The 27,621-nt window shown below is 48.1% G+C and overlaps 2 protein-coding genes across 10 annotated transcripts in view; one reads left to right on the forward strand and one right to left on the reverse strand.

Moving 5' to 3' along the window:
- Nucleotides 1-27,621, forward strand: part of CACNA2D4 (calcium voltage-gated channel auxiliary subunit alpha2delta 4) — a 142,508-nt gene that overhangs the window by 64,516 nt on the left and 50,371 nt on the right. The gene's annotated exons all lie outside the window — the stretch shown is intronic.
- The window catches only part of LRTM2 (leucine rich repeats and transmembrane domains 2), a 40,597-nt gene continuing 22,725 nt past the window's right edge, over nt 9,750-27,621 (reverse strand). For all 4 annotated transcript variants that reach the window (XM_072144926.1, XM_072144924.1, XM_072144925.1 and 1 more), the window contains exons 3-4: nt 13,345-13,935; nt 9,750-12,483 (exon numbers count right to left, since the gene is read on the reverse strand). In XM_072144926.1, coding sequence (XP_072001027.1) covers nt 12,053-12,483; nt 13,345-13,935 — 1,022 coding nt within the window. In that variant the 3' untranslated portion in view covers nt 9,750-12,052. The remainder of the gene's footprint in view (nt 12,484-13,344; nt 13,936-27,621) is intronic.

Consider the following 27,621-nt stretch of genomic DNA (forward strand, 5'->3'; position numbering starts at 1 on the left):
TACAGGTGTTACATATAATTATACATCCCATCTACTATATACACATATATACATGTATTACATGTTATTATACATCCCATCTACTATATACACATATATACATGTATTACATATTATTATACATCCCATATACTATATACACATATATACATGTATTACATATTATTATACATCCCATCTACTATATACACATATATACATGTATTACATATTATTATACATCCCATCTACTATATACACATATATACATGTATTACATGTTATTATACATCCCATCTACTATATACACATATATACAGGTGTTACATATTATTATACATCCCATCTACTATATACACATATATACATGTGTTACATATTATTATACATCCCATCTACTATATACACATATATACAGGTGTTACATATTATTATACATCTCATCTACTATATACACATATATACATGTATTACATGTTATTATACATCCCATCTACTATATACACATATATACAGGTGTTACATATTATTATACATCCCATCTACTATATACACATATATACATGTATTACATATTATTATACATCCCATCTACTATATACACATATATACATGTGTTACATGTTATTATACATCCCATATACTATATACACATATATACATGTATTACATATCATTATACATCCCATCTACTATCTACACATATATACAGGTGTTACATATTATTATACATCCCATCTACTATATACACATATATACATGTATTACATATTATTATACATCCCATCTACTATATACACATATATACAGGTGTTACATGTTATTATACATCCCATCTACTATATACACATATATACAGGTGTTACATGTTATTATACATCCCATCTACTATATACACATATATACATGTGTTACATATTATTATACATCCCATCTACTATATACACATATATACAGGTGTTACATATTATTATACATCCCATCTACTATATACACATATATACAGGTGTTACATATTATTATACATCCCATCTACTATATACACATATATACATGTGTTACATGTTATTATACATCCCATCTACTATATACACATATATACATGTATTACATATTATTATACATCCCATCTACTATATACACATATATACATGTCTAACATATTATTATACATCCCATCTACTACATACACATATATACAGGTGTTACATATTATTATACATCCCATCTACTATATACACATATATACAGGTGTTACATGTTATTATACATCCCATCTACTATATACACATATATACAGGTGTTACATATTATTATACATCCCTATACTATATACACATATATACAGGTGTTACATATTATTATACATCCCATCTACTATATACACATATATACAGGTGTTACATATTATTATACATCCCATCTACTATATACACATATATACAGGTGTTACATATTATTATACATCCCATCTACTATATACACATATATACATGTGTTACATGTTATTATACATCCCATCTACTATATACACATATATACATGTGTTACATATTATTATACATCCCATCTACTATATACACATATATACATGTATTACATATTATTATACATCCCATCTACTATATACACATATATACATGTGTTACATATTATTATACATCCCTCTACTATATACACATATATACATGTATTACATATTATTATACATCCCATCTACTATATACACATATATACAGGTGTTACATATTATTATACATCCCATCTACTATATACACATATATACATGCCTTACATATTATTATACATCCAATCTACTATATACACATATATACATGTATTACATATTATTATACATCCCATCTACTATATACACATATATACATGTGTTACATATTATTATACATCCCATCTACTATATACACATATATACATGTATTACATATTATTATACATCCCATCTACTATATACACATATATACATGTGTTACATGTTATTATACATCCCATCTACTATATACACATATATACATGTGTTACATATTATTATACATCCCATCTACTATATACACATATATACATGTGTTACATATTATTATACATCCCATCTACTATATACACATATATACAGGTGTTACATATTATTATACATCCCATATACTATATACACATATATACAGGTGTTACATATTATTATACATCCCATCTACTATATACACATATATACAGGTGTTACATATTATTATACATCTCATCTACTATATACACATATATACATGTATTACATATTATTATACATCCCATCTACTATATACACATATATACATGTATTACATATTATTATACATCCCATCTACTATATACACATATATACATGTGTGCCCAGGGCCGGGAGGCGGCATTGTGGTGCCCTAGATCCCCTGCTTCCTCCTGGCGCTTCATTCATTCTTCCTCCTCCATCATCCCGGCCATGGGGAACATCTCCACACTCCGTCCCTAAAATCAAATCACTTTCAGTATAATGTCCCCTGGATAAGAGCTCTGTGCTCCTCAAACTACCCCAATGACCCCTGCATGTGCAGACACTGCGACCCCTCAATATAATATAATATATACAATAGTATGGTTCCCTATATTCATATTAAACACCAGCAAGTCCTTATTATTTTATATAGCAGAGCACCTCCTGTATATATGTAGTCCCTGCCCTCCCCCAGTATATAGGTAGTCCCCACACATTCTCCCTGTATATAAGTAGTCCCTGCATATGCCCCCTGTATATAGGTAGTCCCCGCACATTCTCCCTGTATATAGGTAGTCCCTGCACATGCCCCCAGTATATAGTTAGTCCCGCCCCTGCCCCCAGTATATAGGTAGTCCCCACACATTCTCCCTGTATATAGGTAGTCCCTGCATATGCTCCCTGTATATAGGTAGTCCCTGCACATGCCCACAGTATATAGGCAGTCCCTGCACATGCCCCCAGTATATAGTTAGTCCCGCCCCTGCCCCCAGTATATAGGTAGTCCCCACACATTCTCCCTGTATATAGGTAGTCCCTGCATATGCTCCCTGTATATAGGTAGTCCCTGCACATGCCCCCAGCATATAGGCAGTCCCTACATATGCCTCCTGTATATAGGTAGTCCCTGCACATGCCCCCTGTATATAGGTAGTCCCAACACATGCCCCCTGTATATAGCTAGTCCCAGCACATGCCCCCTGTAGATGGGGAGTCCCTGCATGTGCCCCCTGTAGATGGGGAGTCCCAGCACATGCCCCCTGTAGATGGGGAGTCCCTGCATGTGCCCCCTGTAGATGGGGAGTCCCTGCATGTGCCCCCTGTAGATGGGGAGTCCCGGCACTTGTCCCCCTGTAGATGGGGAGTCCCTGCATGTGCCCCCTGTAGATGGGGAGTCCCTGCATGTGCCCCCTGTAGATGGGGAGTCCCTGCATGTGCCCCCTGTAGATGGGGAGTCCCTGCATGTGCCCCCTGTAGATGGGGAGTCCCTGCATGTGCCCCCTGTAGATGGGGAGTCCCTGCATGTGCCCCCTGTAGATGGGGAGTCCCTGCATGTGCCCCCTGTAGATGGGGAGTCCCTGCATGTGCCCCCTGTAGATGGGGAGTCCCTGCATGTGCCCCCTGTAGATGGGGAGTCCCTGCATGTGCCCCCTGTAGATGGGGAGTCCCTGCATGTGCCCCCTGTAGATGGGGAGTCCCTGCATGTGCCCCCTGTAGATGGGGAGTCCCTGCATGTGCCCCCTGTAGATGGGGAGTCCCTGCATGTGCCCCCTGTAGATGGGGAGTCCCTGCATGTGCCCCCTGTAGATGGGGAGTCCCTGCATGTGCCCCCTGTAGATGGGGAGTCCCTGCATGTGCCCCCTGTAGATGGGGAGTCCCTGCATGTGCCCCCTGTAGATGGGGAGTCCCTGCATGTGCCCCCTGTAGATGGGGAGTCCCTGCATGTGCCCCCTGTAGATGGGGAGTCCCTGCATGTGCCCCCTGTAGATGGGGAGTCCCTGCATGTGCCCCCTGTAGATGGGGAGTCCCTGCATGTGCCCCCTGTAGATGTGGAGTCCCTGCATGGGCCCCCTGTAGATGGGGAGTCCCTGCATGTGCCCCCTGTAGATGGGGAGTCCCTGCATGTGCCCCCTGTAGATGGGGAGTCCCGGCACTTGTCCCCCTGTAGATGGGGAGTCCCTGCATGTGCCCCCTGTAGATGGGGAGTCCCTGCATGTGCCCCCTGTAGATGGGGAGTCCCTGCATGTGCCCCCTGTAGATGGGGAGTCCCTGCATGTGCCCCCTGTAGATGGGGAGTCCCTGCATGTGCCCCCTGTAGATGGGGAGTCCCTGCATGTGCCCCCTGTAGATGGGGAGTCCCTGCATGTGCCCCCTGTAGATGGGGAGTCCCTGCATGTGCCCCCTGTAGATGGGGAGTCCCTGCATGTGCCCCCTGTAGATGGGGAGTCCCTGCATGTGCCCCCTGTAGATGGGGAGTCCCTGCATGTGCCCCCTGTAGATGGGGAGTTCAACAAACCCCCATTATATATGCAACATGAGCGCAGCAAAAAATAAATCAATTTGAAAATAACACTCACCTACCCGCGCTCCCTGCAGACTCCTCCTCGCCCCTGTGGCGGCAGATTGTCCAGGGTGCCGCGTCCTCTTCTCTATGACCAGGACTCTGTTGCCTAGGCAATGATGGCGTCGGTGTCTGGGCCCAAAGCAGTTACATGGCTACCTACCTGTCCAGTGATCTGCGCTGTGTGCATCTAAGAAGCTTATCCTTGTCCGGAATGGTGCCCCGGGGTGGGAGGCAAAGGTGATGCCCTAGGTGATCGCCTACCCCTCGTCCTGGCCCTATTACATAGTGTTACAGTATTCTACATCCCAACTACTATATATACATGTAACCTCCATTATACTACTGCACATTCTCCATCCTCCGCCTAGCGAGTCATTATACAGATTACCATATACCGCAAACCTGACACCAGCGAGCCGGAAAGGAAACAGCACGTAGGAGGATTTATTATATGGACCAAGACAATGTTATATTCCAGAACACAAGACTCCAAAAACAAATGTCATAAAAATTCCTAGAGGCCAGCACTATTCCTGTACATAGGGGGCAGTATTATAGTAGTTATATTCCTGTACATAGGGGGCAGTATTATAGTAGTTATATTCCTGTACGTAGGAGGCAGTATTATAGTAGTTATATTCCTGTACATAGGGGGCAGTATTATAGTAGTTATATTCCTGTACATAGGGGGCAGTATTATAGTAGTTATATTCCTGTACATAGGGGGCAGCATTATAGTAGTTATATTCCTGTACATAGGGGGCAGTATTATAGTAGTTATATTCCTGTACATAGGGGGCAGTATTATAGTAGTTATATTCCTGTACATAGGGGCAGTATTATAGTAGTTATATTCCTGTACATAGGGGGCAGTATTATAGTAGTTATATTCTTGTACATAGGAGGCAGTATTATAGTAGTTATATTCCTGTACATAGGGGGCAGTATTATAGTAGTTATATTCCTGTACATACAGGGCAGTATTATAGTAGTTATATTCCTGTACATAGGGGGCAGTATTATAGTAGTTATATTCCTGTACATAGGGGGCAGTATTATAGTAGTTATATTCTTGTACATAGGGGGCAGTATTATAGTAGTTATATTCCTGTACATAGGGGGCAGTATTATAGTAGTTATATTCCTGTACATAGGAGGCAGTGTTATAGTAGTTATATTCCTGTACATAGGGGGCAGTATTATAGTAGTTATATTCTTGTACATAGGGGGCAGTATTATAGTAGTTATATTCTTGTACATAGGGGCAGTATTATAGTAGTTATATTCTTGTACATAGGGGGCAGTATTATAGTAGTTATATTCTTGTACATAGGGGGCAGTATTATAGTAGTTATATTCCTGTACATAGGGGGCAGTATTATAGTAGTTATATTCTTGTACATAGGGGCCAGTATTATAGTAGTTATATTCCTGTACATAGGGGGCAGTATTATAGTAGTTATATTCCTGTACATAGAGGGCAGTATTATAGTAGTTATATTCCTGTACATAGAGGGCAGTATTATAGTAGTTATATTCTTGTACATAGGGGGCAGTATTATAGTAGTTATATTCTTGGACATAGGGGGCAGTATTATATTAGTTATATTCTTGTACATAGGGGCAGTATTATAGTAGTTATATTCCTGTACATAGGGGGCAGTATTATAGTAGTTATATTCCTGTACATAGGGGGCAGTATTATAGTAGTTATATTCCTGTACATAGGGGGCAGTATTATAGTAGTTATATCCTTGTACATAGGGGGCAGTATTATAGTAGTTATATTCCTGTACATAGGGGGCAGTATTATAGTAGTTATATCCTTGTACATAGGGGGCAGTATTATAGTAGTTATATTCCTGTACATAGGGGGCAGTATTATAGTAGTTATATTCTTGTACATAGGAGGCAGTATTATAGTAGTTATATTCCTGTACATAGGGGGCAGTATTATAGTAGTTATATTCCTGTACATACAGGGCAGTATTATAGTAGTTATATTCCTGTACATAGGGGGCAGTATTATAGTAGTTATATTCCTGTACATAGGGGCAGTATTATAGTAGTTATATTCTTGTACATAGGGGGCAGTATTATAGTAGTTATATTCTTGTACATAGGGGGCAGTATTATAGTAGTTATATTCCTGTACATAGGGGGCAGTATTATAGTAGTTATATTCTTGTACATAGGGGCCAGTATTATAGTAGTTATATTCCTGTACATAGGGGGCAGTATTATAGTAGTTATATTCCTGTACATAGAGGGCAGTATTATAGTAGTTATATTCCTGTACATAGAGGGCAGTATTATAGTAGTTATATTCTTGGACATAGGGGGCAGTATTATAGTAGTTATATTCTTGGACATAGGGGGCAGTATTATATTAGTTATATTCTTGTACATAGGGGCAGTATTATAGTAGTTATATTCCTGTACATAGGGGGCAGTATTATAGTAGTTATATTCCTGTACATAGGGGGCAGTATTATAGTAGTTATATCCTTGTACATAGGGGGCAGTATTATAGTAGTTATATTCCTGTACATAGGGGGCAGTATTATAGTAGTTATATTCCTGTACATAGGGGGCAGTATTATAGTAGTTATATTCCTGTACATAGGGGGCGGTATTATAGTAGTTATATTCTTGTACATAGGGCAGTATTATAGTAGTTATATTCTTGTACATAGGGCAGTATTATAGTAGTTATATTCTTGTACATAGGGCAGTATTATAGTAGTTATATTCCTGTACATAGGGGGCAGTATTATAGTAGTTATATTCCTGTACATAGGGGGCAGTATTATAGTAGTTATATTCCTGTACATAGAGGGCAGTATTATAGTAGTTATATTCCTGTACATAGGGGGCAGTATTATAGTAGTTATATTCTTGTACATAGGGGGCAGTATTATATTAGTTATATTCTTGTACATAGGGGCAGTATTATAGTAGTTATATTCCTGTACATAGGGGGCAGTATTATAGTAGTTATAGTCTTGTACACAGGGGGAGAACATTTGCTATACATTATTAATGATGATCTCTCTATTCTGGGTTCTGCTGTCAGTGACATTCGGTGACCTGTGTATTAGTTAGGACCTGTCTGTGTTGTGTAATAGGGTTATATTCGCTGTGTATGTTGCTGTAATATCATTGAAGTTACCCTTTGCATTTGGTGACATTGGTGGTACGTGAGATGAATGGTAATGATAATCCATCCTGGGAGTGACTGTGATGGTGGTGAGGGGTCGTGTGTTGTATATACATATAACTGATGGGGGTGGTGGCAGTGAAGGTCCAGGAGTCGGCACACATGTCCGGGAGCAGGATGCCATGACCCAGCTCCATATCTCTGATAACTGCCCCCTGGATCATGACTCTGTGACCCCTGCAATTGAATGAATTGCCGGATCCTGAGTTACCATGGCAATAAGATTGTGATGTCATCCTGAGCATTTAATCTTCAATGTAATCTTCCATCTGTTCTTTCCTGGCCGACAGGTCAACATAGTATCAGCACCCCTGATCTTTCTTAAAGGGATGACGTCACAGTCACTGTGTGTCTATTAGAGCCTCTGCCATAAAGAAGCTTGTGATGACCATTGAGGCATGACTACTCACTCAATCCTGGGTAATGACCACCTCCACACTGCGCTCCAGCATAGTACTGACCACTTCCACACTGCGCTCCAGCATTGTAATGACCACTACCACACTGTGCTCCAGCATAGTACTGACCACTTCCACACTGCGCTCCAGCATTGTAATGACCACTACCACACTGTGCTCCAGCATAGTAATGACCACTTCCACACTTCGCTCCCGCATAGTAATGACCACGTACACACTGTAGTCCAGTACAGTACTGATTACTTCCACAATGTGCTCCAGTATAGTACAGAGCAAGTCCACACTGCGCTCCCGCATAGTACAGATCACTTCCACACTGCGCTCCAGCATAGTACTGACCACTTCCACACTGTGCTCCAGCATAGTACTGACCACTTCCACACTGCGCTTCTGCATAGTAATGACCACTTCCACACTGTGCTCCAGTACAGTACTGAGCACTTCCACACTGCGCTCCAGCATAGTACTGACCACTACCACACTGTGCTCCAGCATAGTAATGACCACTTCCACACTGCGCTCCAGCATAGTAATGACCACTTCCACACTGCGCTCCAGCATAGTAATGACCACTTCCACACTGCGCTCCAGCATAGTAATGACCACTTCCACACTGCTCCAGCATAGTATTGATTACTTCCACACTGTGCTCTATCATAGTAATGACCACCTCCACACTGCGCTCCAGCATAGTACTGACCACTTCCACACTGTGCTCCAGCATAGTACTGACCACTTCAACACTGGGATCCAGCATAGTAATGACCACGTACACACTGTACTCCATTACAGTACTGATTACTTCCACACTGTGCTCCAGCATAATAATGATCACATCCACACTGTGCTCCTGTAAAGTAATGACCAGGTCCACATAGAGTTTTAGTATCATAATGACCAGGTCCGCACTGCGCCCCAGTATAGGAATGACCATGTCCACACTGCACTCCAGTATAGAAATGACCACGTCCACACTGTGCGCCAGGATAGTACTGACCGCCTCCACACTGCTCTCCAGCACAGTAATGACCACTTCCACCCTGTGCTCCACCATAGTGATGACCACGTCCATACTGCGCTCCCGCATAGTAATGATTACTTTCACACTGCGCTTCAGCATAGTACTGACCACTTCCACATTGCACTCCAACATAGTAATGACCACGTGCACACTGTACTCCAGTACAGTAGTGATGACTTCCACACTTCGCTCCAGCATAGTAATGGCCACGTCCACACTGTGCTCCAGTATAGTAATGACCAGGTCCACATAGAGTTTTTGTATCATAATGACCTGGTCCGCACTGCGCCCCAGTATAGGAATGACCACGTCCACACTGCACTCCAGTATAGAAATGACCACGTCCACACTGCTCTCCAGTATAGGAATGACCACGTCCACACTGTGCTCCAGGATATGAATGACTATGTCCACACTGTGCTCCAGGATATGAATGACTATGTCCACACTGTGCTCCAGGATAGCAATGACCACTTCCACACAGAGTCTTAGTGCCATAATAACCAGGTCCACACTGCGCTCCATTATAGTAATGACCACAGCTTTATTCAGATATAAAGTGCATTGGTTACAGATCGTAGATTGGACAAGGTTGGGGGGTATTCACACTGCGATGTGGGGGGCTGGGAGACACTAAGGCAACATTACGAAGCAGTGACACATAAATATTCCATCCTATTTCATAGAAAAATATATTGTCTGTACAACTTTATGTGTATTCCAGCCTCATTCCTATCGGACAGTGTTCTCTGAAATCCTCTGTGCTGCGGCTGCTGGAGCCGCCATACATAGTGCCTCCATTGTGAGCACAGAAACGGGAACACCAATGGCTGCATGTTACAAAAATTTAGGGCCACATTGACCAATAGATTTGTCTTGTAGGTGGAAATAGAATCAGTAATTGATTAGTATGTTCTGGGTGAAGGAGTGAGGTTTTTTTCTGCAATAGATTAACATATCCTGAATGCTCTAATAGTAATAGATTAGCATGGTCTGGGTGTGCAGATCTTACAGGTGGAGGATGTTATCCAGGCCTGGGTTGGGGGCTCTGTCGGTAATATATTAGTATGGTCTGGCTGTGCAGATATTACAGGTGTATGGTGTAGTGGGAATAGGCTATCTAGGCCTGGGTCGGAGGCTCTATCAGTAATAGATTAGCATGGTCTGGGTTAGCAGATTTTACAGGTGTTGGTGTAGTGAGAATAGACTATCCAGGTCTGGGTTGGAGGCTCTATCAGTAATAGATTAGCATGATCTGGGTGAGCAGATCCTACAGGTGTTGAGTGTAGTGAGAATAGACTATCCAGGTCTGGGTTGGAGACTCTATCAGTAATAGATTAGCATGGTCTGGTTGAGCAGATCTTACAGGTGTGGAGTGTAGTGAGAATAGACTATCCAGGTCTGGGTTGGAGGCTCTATCAGTAATAGACTAGCATGGTCTGGATGAGCAGATCTTACAGGTGTTGGGTGTAGTGAGAATAGACTATCCAGGTCTGGGTTGGAGGCTCTATCAATAATAGATTAGCATGGTCTGGGTGAGCAGATCTTACAGGTGTGGAGTGTAGTGAGAATAGACTATCCAGGTCTGGGTTGGAGGCTCTATCGGTAATAGACTAGCATGGTCTGGATGAGCAGATCTTACAGGTGTTGGGTGTAGTGAGAATAGACTATCCAGGTCTGGGTTGGAGGCTCTATCAGTAATAGATTAGTATGGTATGGGTGTGCAGATATTACAGGTGTAGGGCGTAGTGGGAATAGACTATCCAGGCCTGGGTTGGGGGCTCTATCAGTGATAGATTAGTATGGTCTGGGTGTGCGGATCTTACAAGTGTAGGATGTAGTGGGAATAGGCTATGCAGGCCTGGGTTGGTGGCTCTATCAGTAATAGATTAGCATGGCCTGGGTGGACAGATCATACATTTGATGCCTATAAATCTTTGCATTTTGCCTTAACTTTTCAGTAACCAGCTCACATTTACTATAAGACAATGCTAGTTGGTCAGAATTGTGCTTTTGCATATGTGTTCTGCGTTTGGACTACCATACCCATCGTGCCTTGCCTATTATTTACCAGTGCATTGTGGGAGTTGGCATTTTGAGGACATCTGCATTGCCAGGGGTTGTCGTCCTCGCTTCGTTCTTCTCGTGCTTCCAGCTGTGTTCCTCTTGGTAACTAAGTGCATTGCTTTCCCGACATATGGAAAAGAGGCATTTAAAAAACCGACTCCAATAGATCCCTGCGGCCTGTGACTCCCCGCGGCCCCGGACTCCGGATCCGTAATTACCGTATTATGAATCAACCTTCATCCATCTACGCATAAGTCTTACAAAATAAGAGAAAAGAAAGACTGTGGTGGAGGGAGGGAGGGAGGGGGAGCAGGACAGGCTGCCATATTTATTGCCACTGTTATTATGAGTCCAGGGGAAGGGGTTAAAAATTGTGCCAGAAAAATAAAGTCTCTGTGTTTTTAATCCTGTACAAGGTCAATGCAGTCCGCCCGGATCAGTTACGAGAGTGAGGGTTACAATCGCTCTCCTTACTGACCTTCGGATCAGACTCGTATAGGCATCCTGAGACATCGATACGCTCCTCAGTGACCACAGTGTATGACTAGGGGAGTATAACTAGTCCATTCTCTATGACGCGGCCCATTCGATAGTCCACATGTTTTTGGATTCGCATTATTGTTGTTCCATTGGGTGATGAGTTGATATCCATGGCTGAATTCTTTAGATTTACACCCTTTGTACAGTTCCTTTAAAGGTTGATAATGGATCCAAGTATGATTAACCCCATCCCTTTAATGTCATGTCAAGGGGACGTAGCTCACGCCACAGATGATATCTGCCTCTGCTCCTCCTGTTCTCCCTCTGCGTCACCCATGAGGGGCTGCCGTTTCTTCAACTCCCGGTGGTACTTTGCCATTAGAGAGGCGTAGATACACCCGTAGGCGGCCGCGACTACCATCATGATGCAGACCACACCACAAACAACTCCAGCAATGATCACAGTGCCGATGGCTCGTCGCACACTAGCAGGGCGGTACCTCTTACTCTGAGGACAGTCTGGACTGGGTTCCGGCTCTGCGTGGGTGGGGCTTGTTTTAATACATGGTGGAGATGGCCTATCAGCAGGCCCAGAACTGTTCTCATCTTCTAACTGTGAGCAGTAGCTGAACATCTCAACAGGAACCATACGTATGTCCCTCCCCCGCAGATCCTTTGGGAGGGTGCACTGCAGCTCATCTATCTTCCCCCCTGTAGGCACAATGGAGGGTTAGTTACAGGATTGAGGATTGTAATTAATACATTAAACAGGTAAAGCAGGGACAATATGGGGAAATTATGGTGTAGGCCAGGTGGAGTAGATGTTGCATTGTGATAGACACTGTGGTGTAGATGTCTGGAAGAGCAGACTTTGTATTGTGATAGAAATTGTGTTGTAAATGTCTGGAGGAGCAGACTTAACATTGTGATAGACACTGTGGTGTAGATGTCTGTTGGAGGAGACATTGCATTGTCATACACGCTGTGGTGTAGATGTGTGTAGGAGGAGACGTTGCATTGTGACAACAAGCAGATGTTTTACAAAAGAGTGGAGATGCAAATTTCCTGGGTACATACACCTAACCGAGTGGGTTATAACACTTGCCCAATTGTAGACCTACCATAAACCGGTCCCTGGAGAGAGGGGAGCCCTGTCCTTGCCCCCTAACCTCTGTTTACCTCCACTACTTCTGACCGCACTGAAGTGTAAATGTCATCCTAATGGACTACTACCCCCAACTGGCTGCAACCACAGCTACTCAGATTCCTCTAGACCTCAATGAAAAATGCCCCAGTAAATTTATGGACTATATCTTAGGTTAGCTGAACAACAGCAACAATTTTGAAACCACCCAAGCTCTATAGCCTATAGGGGTATCTAATACCTACAGTATGTGGAGATCCTGTGTCCTTGATCTTCTCAGATCTTATGCAGTGACAGCATATCTCCGAGCACAAGTAAAGGTGTACAGAAGCCTGATTGCTCCATGCTCATGTGGCATGACCTGCAAGTTGCCAAGACTAGATGGAGATCTGACTACTTCTCACAGACTTCTTGCTATCATGTCTTACCTCGGTATGAGAACCACTCCATCCAGTGCTTGAAATCCCGCAGGTTGCAATCACACTCCCAGGGATTGTCTCCAAGCTGGATGTTCTCCAGACTCCCTAGAGGCTCGAAGGTCATCCTCTCCAGACTCTGCAGCCGATTGGAGCGCAAGGACAACCAGTGCAGGGAGGGCAGGTCATCAAATAGTCCCGAGGGCAGCAAGGCCAAGAAATTCAGGGAGAGGTCCAGCCTACGAAGCTGTGGCAGCCCCTGCAGGAGGTCCCGCTCTAGGCCGCGGATGCTATTGTTGCGCAGACGTATCTCCGTAAGGTTGACCAGATCTGCAAACACCTGGGATGGCAGCTGGTCCAGGAAGTTGTTGGAGAGATCAAGGCGGTGCAGGGAGGTCAGATTGGAGAAGGGGCCTCCAGGCAGGGAACTGATCCGGTTATTGAGCAGCAGGAGGATCCGAGTGTCCTGAGGGATATCTGAGGGGACGGCTGTGAGTCCTCGGCCGCTGCAGTCCACCTCCATACTGCTGCTGTTACAGGTGCAAGACGGTGGGCAGGAGAAGAGGGAAGAGGCGACGCACAGAGACAGAGAGCAGACAAGGACTGAAAGAGAGAAGGATGGACAATGTCAGACTGGACACAAGATACATCTCTCTACCTTAGGCCCACCCTCCATCAACCCATAAAAAGCAGACCCTAGTAGCCACCATATTGGGTTTTCTTCTTTCTGACCTTCTGTGAGTTATAGTCTTGAGAATTTTCTCTCGTGGGTCAGTCTAAAAGGGTTGTTATACTTCCTATTCCCATCCAGAGGGGGTCACAAACTTTCCTGAGGACTACATCTCTGCAATTATGGAATGACCCCATGTACATTTCATCCAGACCTTCTCCTATTCTGTTGAGCTTGTTACAATGTTTCAGTTCAGATGTGAATGAAACACTGACCCCCGAGCTTTACGGGTGACACTTCTACAGTCTCCTTTGGCTGGAAGTTATGGGACATCTCTGGCTGGGACCTATGGGTGCTCCTGTCGCCCCCAGTAATGTAATCTAGTGATATATGGAGACCCCCACCCTCATAGTGTGCTGCTCCTCTGCTCCCTCATAATGACATGAAATGTATTTCTGATGACAAGTCAATGAGCCGGTAATGTAATATAGCGCGCCCCGCGCCATCTCCTCGCTCCCTTATCTTCTCATCTAATAGAAATTTCCACTTGGGTGAAGATCATAGCTGCCAAAAAGTTGAAGTGGGGGAAAAAGCAGTCCTCCTCCTATAAATCTAGAACCGTTCATTGCAGCACCTATAGGGGACGCCACCCAGCTTTCCACAGACCCTTAGTGGAGTATACTTTCGAGGGGTTACATTTCTCTGTACTCTGTCTCCAAATGTATTAATCTTCATTGAAGGTCTATTCAAAAATCCTAGATTTGTAATACTAGAAACAACCTGTGGAAAGGTGTGGCGCTGTCAGTAGATGCATACGAGTGCGTCCATGATGACCCAGGTTCTCGCGCAGCGGGTCATTAATAATGGATCTGTTATGGAAAAGAGAAGCTCCGCTTATTGTTCACAGAGGCTGAAGCCGCTTCCCGTGTAAGAGACACTTGCGCCAAGTGAGCGCAGTCCCTGGAGGTCACTTCTCCCCTGAAATCCACCCGCTCCGCGCCATAAATATTTACTGAGATCTGTCACTGCTGCAATGTCACTTGTGTACAACAATCTAGAGGATATCTGTCCCCAGATCATTCACAGCCCAACGCAGCCATCAAATCCATATACAGCAACATGACACATATATACAGTGTACTCCAGAGCTGCACTCACTATTCTGCTGCTGCTGCTGGTGCAGTCACTGTGTACATACATGATTATATATATATATATATGATACATTGTATGAGGGGCCGTTACACGATACATTGTATGAGGGGCCGTTACACGATACATTGTATGAGGGGCCGTCACACGATACACTGTACGAGGGGCCGTCACACGATACACTGTACGAGGGGCCGTCACGCGATGCACTGTATGAGGGGCCGTCGCACGATACACCGTATGAGGGGCCGTCACACGATACATTGTATGAGGGGCCGTTACACGATACACTGTATGAGGGGCCGTTACACGATACATTGTATGAGGGGCCGTTACACGATACATTGTATGAGGGGCCGTCACACGATACACTGTACGAGGGGCCGTCACGCGATACACTGTACGAGGGGCCGTCACGCGATGCACTGTACGAGGGGCCGTCACACGATACACCGTATGAGGGGCCGTCACACGATACATTGTATGAGGGGCCGTCACACGATACACTGTATGAGGGGCCGTCACACGATACACCGTATGAGGGGCCGTCACACGATACATTGTATGAGGGGCCGTCACGCGATACACTGTATGAGGGGCCGTCACGCGATACACTGTATGAGGGGCCGTCACGCGATACACTGTATGAGGGGCCGTCACGCGATACACTGTATGAGGGGCCGTCACGCGATACACTGTATGAGGGGCCGTCACGCGATACACCGTATGAGGGGCCGTCACGCGATACATTGTATGAGGGGCCGTCACACGATACATTGTATGAGGGGCCGTCACACGATACACTGTATGAGGGGCCGTCACACGATACATTGTATGAGGGGCCGTTACACGATACATTGTATGAGGGGCCGTTACACGATACACTGTATGAGGGGCCGTCACACGATACACCGTATGAGGGGCCGTCACACGATACACCGTATGAGGGGCCGTCACACGATACACCGTATGAGGGGCCGTCACACGATACACCGTATGAGGGGCCGTCACACGATACACCGTATGAGGGGCCGTCACACGATACACCGTATGAGGGGCCGTCACACGATACACCGTATGAGGGGCCGCCACACGATACACCGTATGAGGGGCCGCCACACGATACACCGTATGAGGGGCCGTCACACGATACACTGTATGAGGGGCCGTCACACGATACACGATACACAATACACAATACTATTCTGCTGCTGCTGGTGCAGTAACTGTGTACATACATGATTATATATATATATATATATATGATACACTGTATGAGGGGCCGTCACACGATACACTGTATGAGGGGCCGTCACACGTTACACTGTATGAGGGGCCGTCACACGATACACTGTATGAGGGGCCGTCACGCGATACACTGTACGAGGGGCCGTCACGCGATACACTGTACGAGGGGCCGTCACACGATACACTGTACGAGGGGCCGTCACGCGATACACTGTACGAGGGGCCGTCACGCGATACACTGTACGAGGGGCCGTCACGCGATACACTGTACGAGGGGCCGTCACGCGATACACTGTACGAGGGGCCGTCACGCGATACACTGTACGAGGGGCCGTCACGCGATACACTGTACGAGGGGCCGTCACGCGATACACTGTACGAGGGGCCGTCACGCGATACACTGTACGAGGGGCCGTCACGCGATACACTGTACGAGGGGCCGTCACGCGATACACTGTACGAGGGGCCGTCACGCGATACACTGTACGAGGGGCCGTCACGCGATACACTGTACGAGGGGCCGTCACGCGATACACTGTACGAGGGGCCGTCACGCGATACACTGTACGAGGGGCCGTCACGCGATACACTGTACGAGGGGCCGTCACGCGATACACTGTACGAGGGGCCGTCACGCGATACACTGTACGAGGGGCCGTCACGCGATACACTGTACGAGGGGCCGTCACGCGATACACTGTACGAGGGGCCGTCACGCGATACACTGTACGAGGGGCCGTCACGCGATACACTGTACGAGGGGCCGTCACGCGATACACTGTACGAGGGGCCGTCACGCGATACACTGTACGAGGGGCCGTCACGCGATACACTGTACGAGGGGCCGTCACGCGATACACTGTACGAGGGGCCGTCACGCGATACACTGTACGAGGGGCCGTCACACGATACACTGTACGAGGGGCCGTCACACGATACACTGTACGAGGGGCCGTCACGCGATACACTGTACGAGGGGCCGTCACGCGATACACTGTACGAGGGGCCGTCACGCGATACACTGTACGAGGGGCCGTCACGCGATACACTGTACGAGGGGCCGTCACGCGATACACTGTACGAGGGGCCGTCACGCGATGCACTGTACGAGGGGCCGTCACGCGATACACTGTACGAGGGGCGGTCACGCGATACACTGTACGAGGGGCGGTCACACGATGCACTGTACGAGGGGCCGTCACACGATACACTGTACGAGGGGCCGTCACACGATACACTGTACTGTACGAGGGGCCGTCACACGATACACTGTATGAGGGGCCGTCACACGATACACTGTATGAGGGGCCGTCACACGATACACTGTATGAGGGGCCGTCACACGATACACTGTATGGGGGGCAGTCACACGTTACACTGTATCTTTGTGCTTCCTCCATCCTCTGCCTTTGAAGCCCTGATGCCCAGGAAGGTCCTGGTGACAGCCTCGCTGGGCAGTGGGGGGCTCCCTGGGGTCAGTGAGGGGGCGCAGTCAGGAGCAGCGCTTTTAATTTTGCTATAAATTTTCCTACTTAACTTCAAAGTGTCTGAAGTGAGACGTATGAATGTTTCATTAGATAAATGATTAGCCAGCGCTCCGCCATGCTCCAGCTCTGCTGCAGGCCACACATAAGGGAGACACAGAGATGTAACCACTTCACTGCCAGGGAGGTCCTATCCATGCTATACAGAGGGCTATGGGGGCTATAGACAGAGGGCTATGGGGGCTATAGACAGAGGGCTATGGGGGCTATAGACAGAGGGCTATGGGGGCTATATACAGAGGGCTATGGGGGCTATAGACAGAGGGCTATGGGGGCTATAGACAGAGGGGTATGGGGGCTATAGACAGAGGGCTATGGGGGCTATAGACAGAGGGCTATGGGGTCTATAGACAGAGGGCTATGGGGGCTATAGACAGAGGGGTATGGGGGCTATATACAGAGGGCTATGGGGGCTATAGACAGAGGGCTATGGGGGCTATAGACAGAGGGGTATGGGGGCTATAGACAGAGGGCTATGGGGGCTATAGACAGAGGGCTATGGGGGCTATAGACAGAGGGCTATGGGGTCTATAGACAGAGGGCTATGGGGGCTATAGACAGAGGGGTATGGGGGCTATATACAGAGGGCTATGGGGGCTATAGACAGAGGGCTATGGGGGCTATAGACAGAGGGCTATGGGGTCTATAGACAGAGGGCTATGGGGGCTATAGACAGAGGGGTATGGGGGCTATAGACAGAGGGGTATGGGGGCTATAGACAGAGGGCTATGGGGGCTATAGACAGAGGGCTATGGGGGCTTTATACAGAGGGCTATGGGGGCTTTATACAGAGGGGTATGGGGGCTATAGACAGAGGGCTATGGGGGCTATAGACAGAGGGCTATGGGGGCTATAGACAGAGGGGTATGGGGGCTATAGACAGAGGGGTATGGGGGCTATAGACAGAGGGGTATGGGGGCTATAGAGAGAGGGCTATGGGGGCTATAGAGAGAGGGCTATGGGGGCTATAGACAGAGGGCTATGGGGGCTATAGACAGAGGGGTATGGGGGCTATAGACAGAGGGCCATGGGGGCTATAGACAGAGGGCCATGGGGGCTATAGACAGAGGGCCATGGGGGCTATAGACAGAGGGCCATGGGGCTATAGACAGAGGGCCATGGGGGCTATAGACAGAGGGCCATGGGGGCTATAGACAGAGGGCCATGGGGGCTATAGACAGAGGGCCATGGGGGCTATAGACAGAGGGCCATGGGGGCTATAGACAGAGGGCCATGGGGGCTATAGACAGAGGGCCATGGGGGCTATAGACAGAGGGCCATGGGGGCTATAGACAGAGGGCCATGGGGGCTATAGAGAGACAGGTATATGGGGCTATAGAGAGACAGGTATATGGGGGCTATAGAGAGACAGGTATATGGGGGCTATAGAGAGACAGGTATATGGGGGCTATAGAGAGACAGGTATATGGGGGCTATAGAGAGACAGGTATATGGGGGCTATAGAGAGACAGGTATATGGGGGCTATAGAGAGACAGGTATATGGGGGCTATAGAGAGACAGGTATATGGGGGCTATAGAGAGACAGGTATATGGGGGCTATAGAGAGACAGGTATATGGGGGCTATAGAGAGACAGGTATATGGGGGCTATAGAGAGACAGGTATATGGGGGCTATAGAGAGACAGGTATATGGGGGCTATAGAGAGACAGGTATATGGGGGCTATAGAGAGACAGGTATATGGGGGCTATAGAGAGACAGGTATATGGGGGCTATGGAGAGACAGGTATATGGGGGCTATGGAGAGACAGGTATATGGGGGCTATGGAGAGACAGGTATATGGGGGCTATGGAGAGACAGGTATATGGGGGCTATGGAGAGACAGGTATATGGGGGCTATAGAGAGACAGGTATACGGGGGCTATAGACAGACAGGTATACGGGGGCTATAGACAGACAGGTATACGGGGGCTATAGACAGACAGGTATACGGGGGCTATAGACAGACAGGTATACGGGGGCTATAGACAGACAGGTATACGGGGGCTATAGACAGACAGGTATACGGGGGCTATAGACAGACAGGTATACGGGGGCTATAGACAGACAGGTACACGGGGGCTATAGACAGACAGGTACACGGGGGCTATAGAGAGACAGGTACACGGGGGCTATAGAGAGACAGGTACACGGGGGCTATAGAGAGACAGGTACACGGGGGCTATAGAGAGACAGGTACACGGGGGCTATAGAGAGACAGGTACACGGGGGCTATAGAGAGACAGGTACACGGGGGCTATAGAGAGACAGGTACACGGGGGCTATAGAGAGACAGGTACACGGGGGCTATAGAGAGACAGGTACACGGGGGCTATAGAGAGACAGGTACACGGGGGCTATAGAGAGACAGGTACACGGGGGCTATAGAGAGACAGGTACACGGGGGCTATAGAGAGACAGGTACACGGGGGCTATAGAGAGACAGGTACACGGGGGCTATAGAGAGACAGGTACACGGGGGCTATAGAGAGACAGGTACACGGGGGCTATAGAGAGACAGGTACACGGGGGCTATAGAGAGACAGGTACACGGGGGCTATAGAGAGACAGGTACACGGGGGCTATAGACAGACAGGTACACGGGGGCTATAGACAGACAGGTACACGGGGGCTATAGACAGACAGGTACACGGGGGCTATAGACAGACAGGTACACGGGGGCTATAGACAGACAGGTACACGGGGGCTATAGACAGACAGGTACACGGGGGCTATAGACAGACAGGTACACGGGGGCTATAGACAGACAGGTACACGGGGGCTATAGACAGACAGGTACACGGGGGCTATAGACAGACAGGTACACGGGGGCTATAGACAGACAGAGGGGTGTGGGAACTATTGGTAAACAGCGAGGTATGGGGGCTATCAACTTAGGGTTATGGGGCTATAGAGAGACAGGGCGATTTGGGAGCTAATGAGAGACCGAGGGGTATGAGGGTGTAGGGAGACAGAGGGTTTTGGGAGCTATGGAGAGACAAAAGAGTATGGGAATAGAAAGAGACAGTATGTAGTAATCTCCTGAGCTCCTCCTAGTGGTGGCTGTATATACAGTATGTAGTAATGTCCTGAGATCCCCCTAGTGGTGGCTGTATATACAGTATGTAGTAATCTCCTGAGCTCCTCCTAGTGGTGGCTGTATATACAGTATGTAGTAATCTCCTGAGCTCCTCCTAGTGGTGGCTGTATATACAGTATGTAGTAATCTCCTGAGCTCCTCCTAGTGGTGGCTGTATATACAGTATGTAGTAATCTCCTGAGCTCCTCCTAGTGGTGGCTGTATATACAGTATGTAGTAATCTCCTGAGCTCCCCCTAGTGGTGGTTGTATATACAGTATGTAGTAATCTCCTGAGCTGCTCCTAGTGCTGGCTGTATATACAGAATGTAGTAATCTCCTAAGCTCCCCCTAGTGGTGGCTGTATATACAGTATGCAGTAATCTCCTGAGCTCCCACTAGTGGTGGCTGTATATACAGTATGCAGTAATCTCCTGAGCTCCCACTAGTGGTGGCTGTATATACAGTATGCAGTAATCTCCTGAGCTCCCCCTAGTGGTGGCTGTATATACAGTATGTAGTAATCCCCTGAGCTCCTCCTAGTGGTGGCTGTATATACAGTATGTAGTAATCCCCTGAGCTCCTCCTAGTGGTGGCTGTATATACAGTATGTAGTAATCTCCTGAGCTCCTCCTAGTGGTGGCTGTATATACAGTATGTAGTAATCTCCTGAGCTCCCTCTAGTGGTGGCTGTATATACAGTATGTAGTAATCTCCTGAGCTCCTCCTAGCGGTGGCTGTATATACAGTATGTAGTAATCTCCTGAGCTCTCCCTAGCGGTTGCTGTATATACAGTATGTAGTAATATACTGAGCTCCTCCTAGTGGTGGCTGTATATACAGTATGTAGTAATCTTCTGAGCTCCTCCTAGTGGTGGCTGTATATACAGTATGTAGTAATCTCCTGAGCTCCTCCTAGTGGTGGTTGTATATACAGTATGTAGTAATCTCCTGAGCTCCTCCTAGTGGTGGCTGTATATACAGTATGTAGTAAACTCCTGAGCTCCCCCTAGTGGTGGCTGTATATACAGTATGTAGTAATCTCCTGAGCTCCCCCTAGTGGTTTCTGCATATACAGTATGTAGTAATCTCCTGAGCTCCTCCTAGTGGTGGCTGTATATACAGTATGCAGTAATCTCCTGAGCTCCCACTAGTGGTGGCTGTATATACAGTATGCAGTAATCTCCTGAGCTCCCCCTAGTGGTGGCTGTATAAACAGTATGTAGTAATCTCCTGAGATCCCCCTAGTGGTGGCTGTATATACAGTATGTAGTAATCTCCTGAGCTCCTCCTAGTGGTGGCTGTATAAACAGTATGTAGTATTCCCCTGAGCTCCTCCTAGTGGTGGCTGTATATACAGTATGTAGTAATCCCCTGAGCTCCTCCTAGTGGTGGCTGTATATACAGTATGTAGTAATCTCCTGAGCTCCCCCAAGTGGTGGTGTATATACAGTATGTAGTAATCTCCTGAGCTCCTCCTAGTGGTAGCAGTATATACAGAATGTAGTAATCTCCTGAGCTCCCACTAGTGGTGGCTGTATATACAGTATGCAGTAATCTCCTGAGCTCCCCCTAGTGGTGGCTGTATATCCAGTATGTAGTAATCTCCTGAGCTCCCCCTAATGGTGGCAGTATATACAGTATGTAGTAATCTCCTGAGCTCCTCCTAATAGTGGCAGTATATACAGTATGTAGTAATCTCCTGAGCTCCTCCTAATGGTGGCAGTATATACAGTATGCAGTAATCTCCTGAGCTCCCCCTAGTGGTGGCTGTATATCCAGTATGTAGTAATCTCCTGAGCTCCCCCTAATGGTGGCAGTATATACAGTATGTAGTAATCTCCTGAGCTCCTCCTAATGGTGGCAGTATATACAGTATGTAGTAATCTCCTGAGCTCCCCCTAGTGGTGACTGTATATACAGAATGTAGTAATCTCCTGAGCTCCCCCTAATGGTGGCAGTATATACAGTATGTAGTAATCTCCTGAGCTCCTCCTAATGGTGGCTGTATATACAGTATGTAGTAATCTCCTGAGCTCCTCCTAATGGTGGCAGTATATACAGAATGTAGTAATCTCCTGAGCTCCCCCTAATGGTGGCAGTATATACAGTATGTAGTAATCTCCTGAGCTCCTCCTAATGGTGGCTGTATATACAGTATGTAGTAATCTCCTGAGCTCCTCCTAGTGGTGACTGTATATACAGAATGTAGTAATCTCCTGAGCTCCCCCTAATGGTGGCAGTATATACAGTATGTAGTAATCTCCTGAGCTCCTCCTAATGGTGGCAGTATATACAGTATGTAGTAATCTCCTGAGCTCCTCCTAATGGTGGCAGTATATACATGTAGTAATCTCCTGAGCTCCCCCTAGTGGTGGCAGTATATACTTGTAGTAATCTCCTGAGCTCCCCCTAGTCCTCTGTCAGTTATGTCATATACATTGGACTGCTTCTCGGTGCTCTATACAGAGCACAGGTGATGACTGCCCCCTATGTTATATACATATACTGTATATGCACGGGTAGTCTCCTTCCTGCAGGGTAGGAGCTTGTGTGACAGTGTGATTTCCCTCCCCCTCCACACGAGGCAGTGCTGCAGCTAATTCTGAGATAAGTGTGAAGTAATAGGGCTATTTCTGTACATCCCCGGCTATTAATACGTTGTCGGTAGCCTCATGACAGCGCCTCTGCATACAGCACTGATCAATGTGCCGCAGCTCCCGCACGATGACCCCGCTGCCTTGTATTGAGAGGAAGTTTTGAGTATAGACGGCAACTCAAAGATGGAGGGTCATTTTCCAAAGAAATCGCTTTCCAGGGAGCGCTGTTGCATCAGAGTCAATGGGGATAGTATACTGCTGCTAGTGGTGGGAGCTGGTACTGCAAGGGCTAGAAAAAAAGTGACACATTCCTCTACACTCAGTGTCCACTGGCCTTCTTAAAGGGATGGTATTAAAGCATGTAGTATACACCCAGCACTCACCACTGATATGTATCATACATAGGGTAGACTCCAGATCTGCATCCTCTCCCCATGCTTTACACTGCAGCGCTGCTTCTTTATGTAACCACATCCAAGCAGGGAGTCAGTGTGCACTGGCCTCCAGGGCCATAAGGGGGCGCTCTCTCTATTTGTATTAACTCTTTCTCAAATTCACATGATTAACTCTTTGGGTAAATTAGACTGGAGTCCGCCCCTGACCTGTCACACTGGAAAAACAAGATTTTTCGTACTTCCTTTAAAAAACAGAAATGTTTTTGCCCTGCGGACTGGTCTGTTCCTCACCATCATAAAGATCTCTGCTTACTGTCATCTTTCTTGCTTTGCTACAGTTGTGTCCAGTCTAACACTGCAGACACTGGACTGATACATTGTAACAATAGAGATGGCTTTGTGCTGCCTATCCCTCTAGACTGGTGACACTGTAACAAACCCTCAGCCATATCAGGTCAGGGCAGCTTTCCATAACTCGACAGCAAGAAGAGATGGGAATGAGAATTGGAATAGATTGTTGAAAAGAAAGGTTTTATTATAAAATTAAAGGTTTTTTTTGGTATCATCAGGAGTGTTTCTCTATACCCCCAGTGCTCCCCATCCTCTATACCCCCAGTGCTCCCCATCCTCTATACCCCCAGTGCTCCCCATCCTCTATACCCCCAGCGCTCCCCATCCTCTATACCCCCAGCGCTCCCCATCCTCTATACCCCCAGTGCTCCCCATCCTCTATACCCCCAGTGCTCCCCATCCTCTATACCCCCAGTGCTCCCCATCCTCCATACCCCCAGTGCTCCCCATCCTCTATACCCCCAGTGCTCCCCATCCTCTATACCCCCAGTGCTCCCCATCCTCTATACCCCCAGCGCTCCCCATCCTCTATACCCCCAGTGCTCCCCATCCTCTATACCCCCAGCGCTCCCCATCCTCTATACCCCCAGTGCTCCCCATCCTCTATACCCCCAGTGCTCCCCATCCTCTATACCCCCAGTGCTCCCCATCCTCTATACCCCCAGTGCTCCCCATCCTCTATACCCCCAGTGCTCCCCATCCTCTATACCCCCAGCGCTCCCCATCCTCTATACCCCCAGTGCTCCCCATCCTCTATACCCCCAGTGCTCCCCATCCTCTATACCCCCAGTGCTCCCCATCCTCTATACCCCCAGTGCTCCCCATCCTCTATACCCCCAGTGCTCCCCATCCTCTATACCCCCAGTGCTCCCCATCCTCTATACCCCCAGTGCTCCCCATCCTCTATACCCCCAGTGCTCCCCATCCTCTATACCCCCAGTGCTCCCCATCCTCTATACTCCCAGTGCTCCCCATCCTCTATACCCCCAGTGCTCCCCATCCTCTATACCCCCCAGTGCTCCCCATCCTCTATACCCCAGTGCTCCCCATCCTCTATACCCCAGGCGCTCCCCATCCTCTATACCCCCAGTGCTCCCCATCCTCTATACCCCCAGTGCTCCCCATCCTCTATACCCCCAGTGCTCCCCATCCTCTATACCCCCAGTGCTCCCCATCCTCTATACCCCCCAGTGCTTCCCATCCTCTATACCCCCAGCGCTCCCCATCCTCTATACCCCCAGTGCTCCCCATCCTCTATACCCCCAGTGCTCCCCATCCTCTATACCCCCAGTGCTCCCCATCCTCTATACCCCCAGTGCTCCCCATCCTCTATACCCCCAGTGCTCCCCATCCTCTATACCCCCAGTGCTCCCCATCCTCTATACCCCCAGTGCTCCCCATCCTCTATACCCCCAGTGCTCCCCATACTCCATACCCCCCAGTGCTCCCCATCCTCTATACCCCCAGTGCTCCCCATCCTCTATACCCCCAGTGCTCCCCATCCTCTATACCCCCAGCGCTCCCCATCCTCTATACCACCAGTGCTCCCCATCCTCCATACCCCCAGTGCTCCCCATCCTCTATACCCCCCAGTGCTCCCCATCCTCTATACCCTCAGTGCTCCCCATCCTCCATACCCCCAGTGCTCCCCATCCTCTATACCCCCAGTGCTCCCCATCCTCTATACCCCCAGTGCTCCCCATCCTCTATACCCCCAGTGCTCCCCATCCTCTATACCCCCAGTGCTCCCCATCCTCTATACCCCCAGTGCTCCTCATCCTCTATACCCTCAGTGCTCCCCATCCTCTATACCCCCAGTGCTCCCCATCCTCTATACCCCCAGTGCTCCCCATCCTCTATACCCCCCAGTGCTTCCCATCCTCTATACCCCCAGCGCTCCCCATCCTCTATACCCCCAGCGCTCCCCATCCTCTATACCCCCAGTGCTCCCCATCCTCTATACCCCCAGTGCTCCCCATCCTCTATACCCCCAGCGCTCCCCATCCTCTATACTCCCAGTGCTCCCCATCCTCTATACCACCAGTGCTCCCCATCCTCCATACCCCCAGTGCTCCCCATCCTCCATACCCCCAGTGCTCCCCATCCTCTATACCCCCAGCGCTCCCCATCCTCTATACCCTCAGTGCTCCCCATCCTCCATACCCCCAGTGCTCCCCATCCTCTATACCCCCAGTGCTCCCCATCCTCTATACCCCCAGTGCTCCCCATCCTCTATACCCCCAGTGCTCCCCATCCTCTATACCCCCAGTGCTCCCCATCCTCTATACCCCCAGTGCTCCCCATCCTCTATACCCCCAGTGCTCCCCATCCTCTATACCCCCAGTGCTCCTCATCCTCTATACCCTCAGTGCTCCCCATCCTCTATACCCCCAGTGCTCCCCATCCTCTATACCCCCAGTGCTCCCCATCCTCTATACCCCCAGTGCTCCCCATCCTCTATACCCCCAGTGCTCCCCATCCTCTATACCCCCAGTGCTCCCCATCCTCTATACCCCCAGTGCTCCCCATCCTCTATACCCCCAGCGCTCCCCATCCTCTATACCCCCAGTGCTCCCCATCCTCTATACCCCCAGTGCTCCCCATCCTCTATACCCCCAGTGCTCCCCATCCTCTATACCCCCAGTGCTCCCCATCCTCTATACCCCCAGTGCTCCCCATCCTCTATACCCCCAGTGCTCCCCATCCTCTATACCCCCAGTGCTCCCCATCCTCTATACCCCCAGTGCTCCCCATCCTCTATACCCCCAGTGCTCCCCATCCTCTATACTCCCAGTGCTCCCCATCCTCTATACCCCCAGTGCTCCCCATCCTCTATACCCCCCAGTGCTCCCCATCCTCTATACCCCAGTGCTCCCCATCCTCTATACCCCAGGCGCTCCCCATCCTCTATACCCCCAGTGCTCCCCATCCTCTATACCCCCAGTGCTCCCCATCCTCTATACCCCCAGTGCTCCCCATCCTCTATACCCCCAGTGCTCCCCATCCTCTATACCCCCCAGTGCTTCCCATCCTCTATACCCCCAGCGCTCCCCATCCTCTATACCCCCAGTGCTCCCCATCCTCTATACCCCCAGTGCTCCCCATCCTCTATACCCCCAGTGCTCCCCATCCTCTATACCCCCAGTGCTCCCCATCCTCTATACCCCCAGTGCTCCCCATCCTCTATACCCCCAGTGCTCCCCATCCTCTATACCCCCAGTGCTCCCCATCCTCTATACCCCCAGTGCTC

This window comes from Engystomops pustulosus, chromosome 4 (genome assembly GCF_040894005.1).
Source record: "Engystomops pustulosus chromosome 4, aEngPut4.maternal, whole genome shotgun sequence".
Lineage (NCBI taxonomy): Eukaryota > Metazoa > Chordata > Amphibia > Anura > Leptodactylidae > Engystomops > Engystomops pustulosus.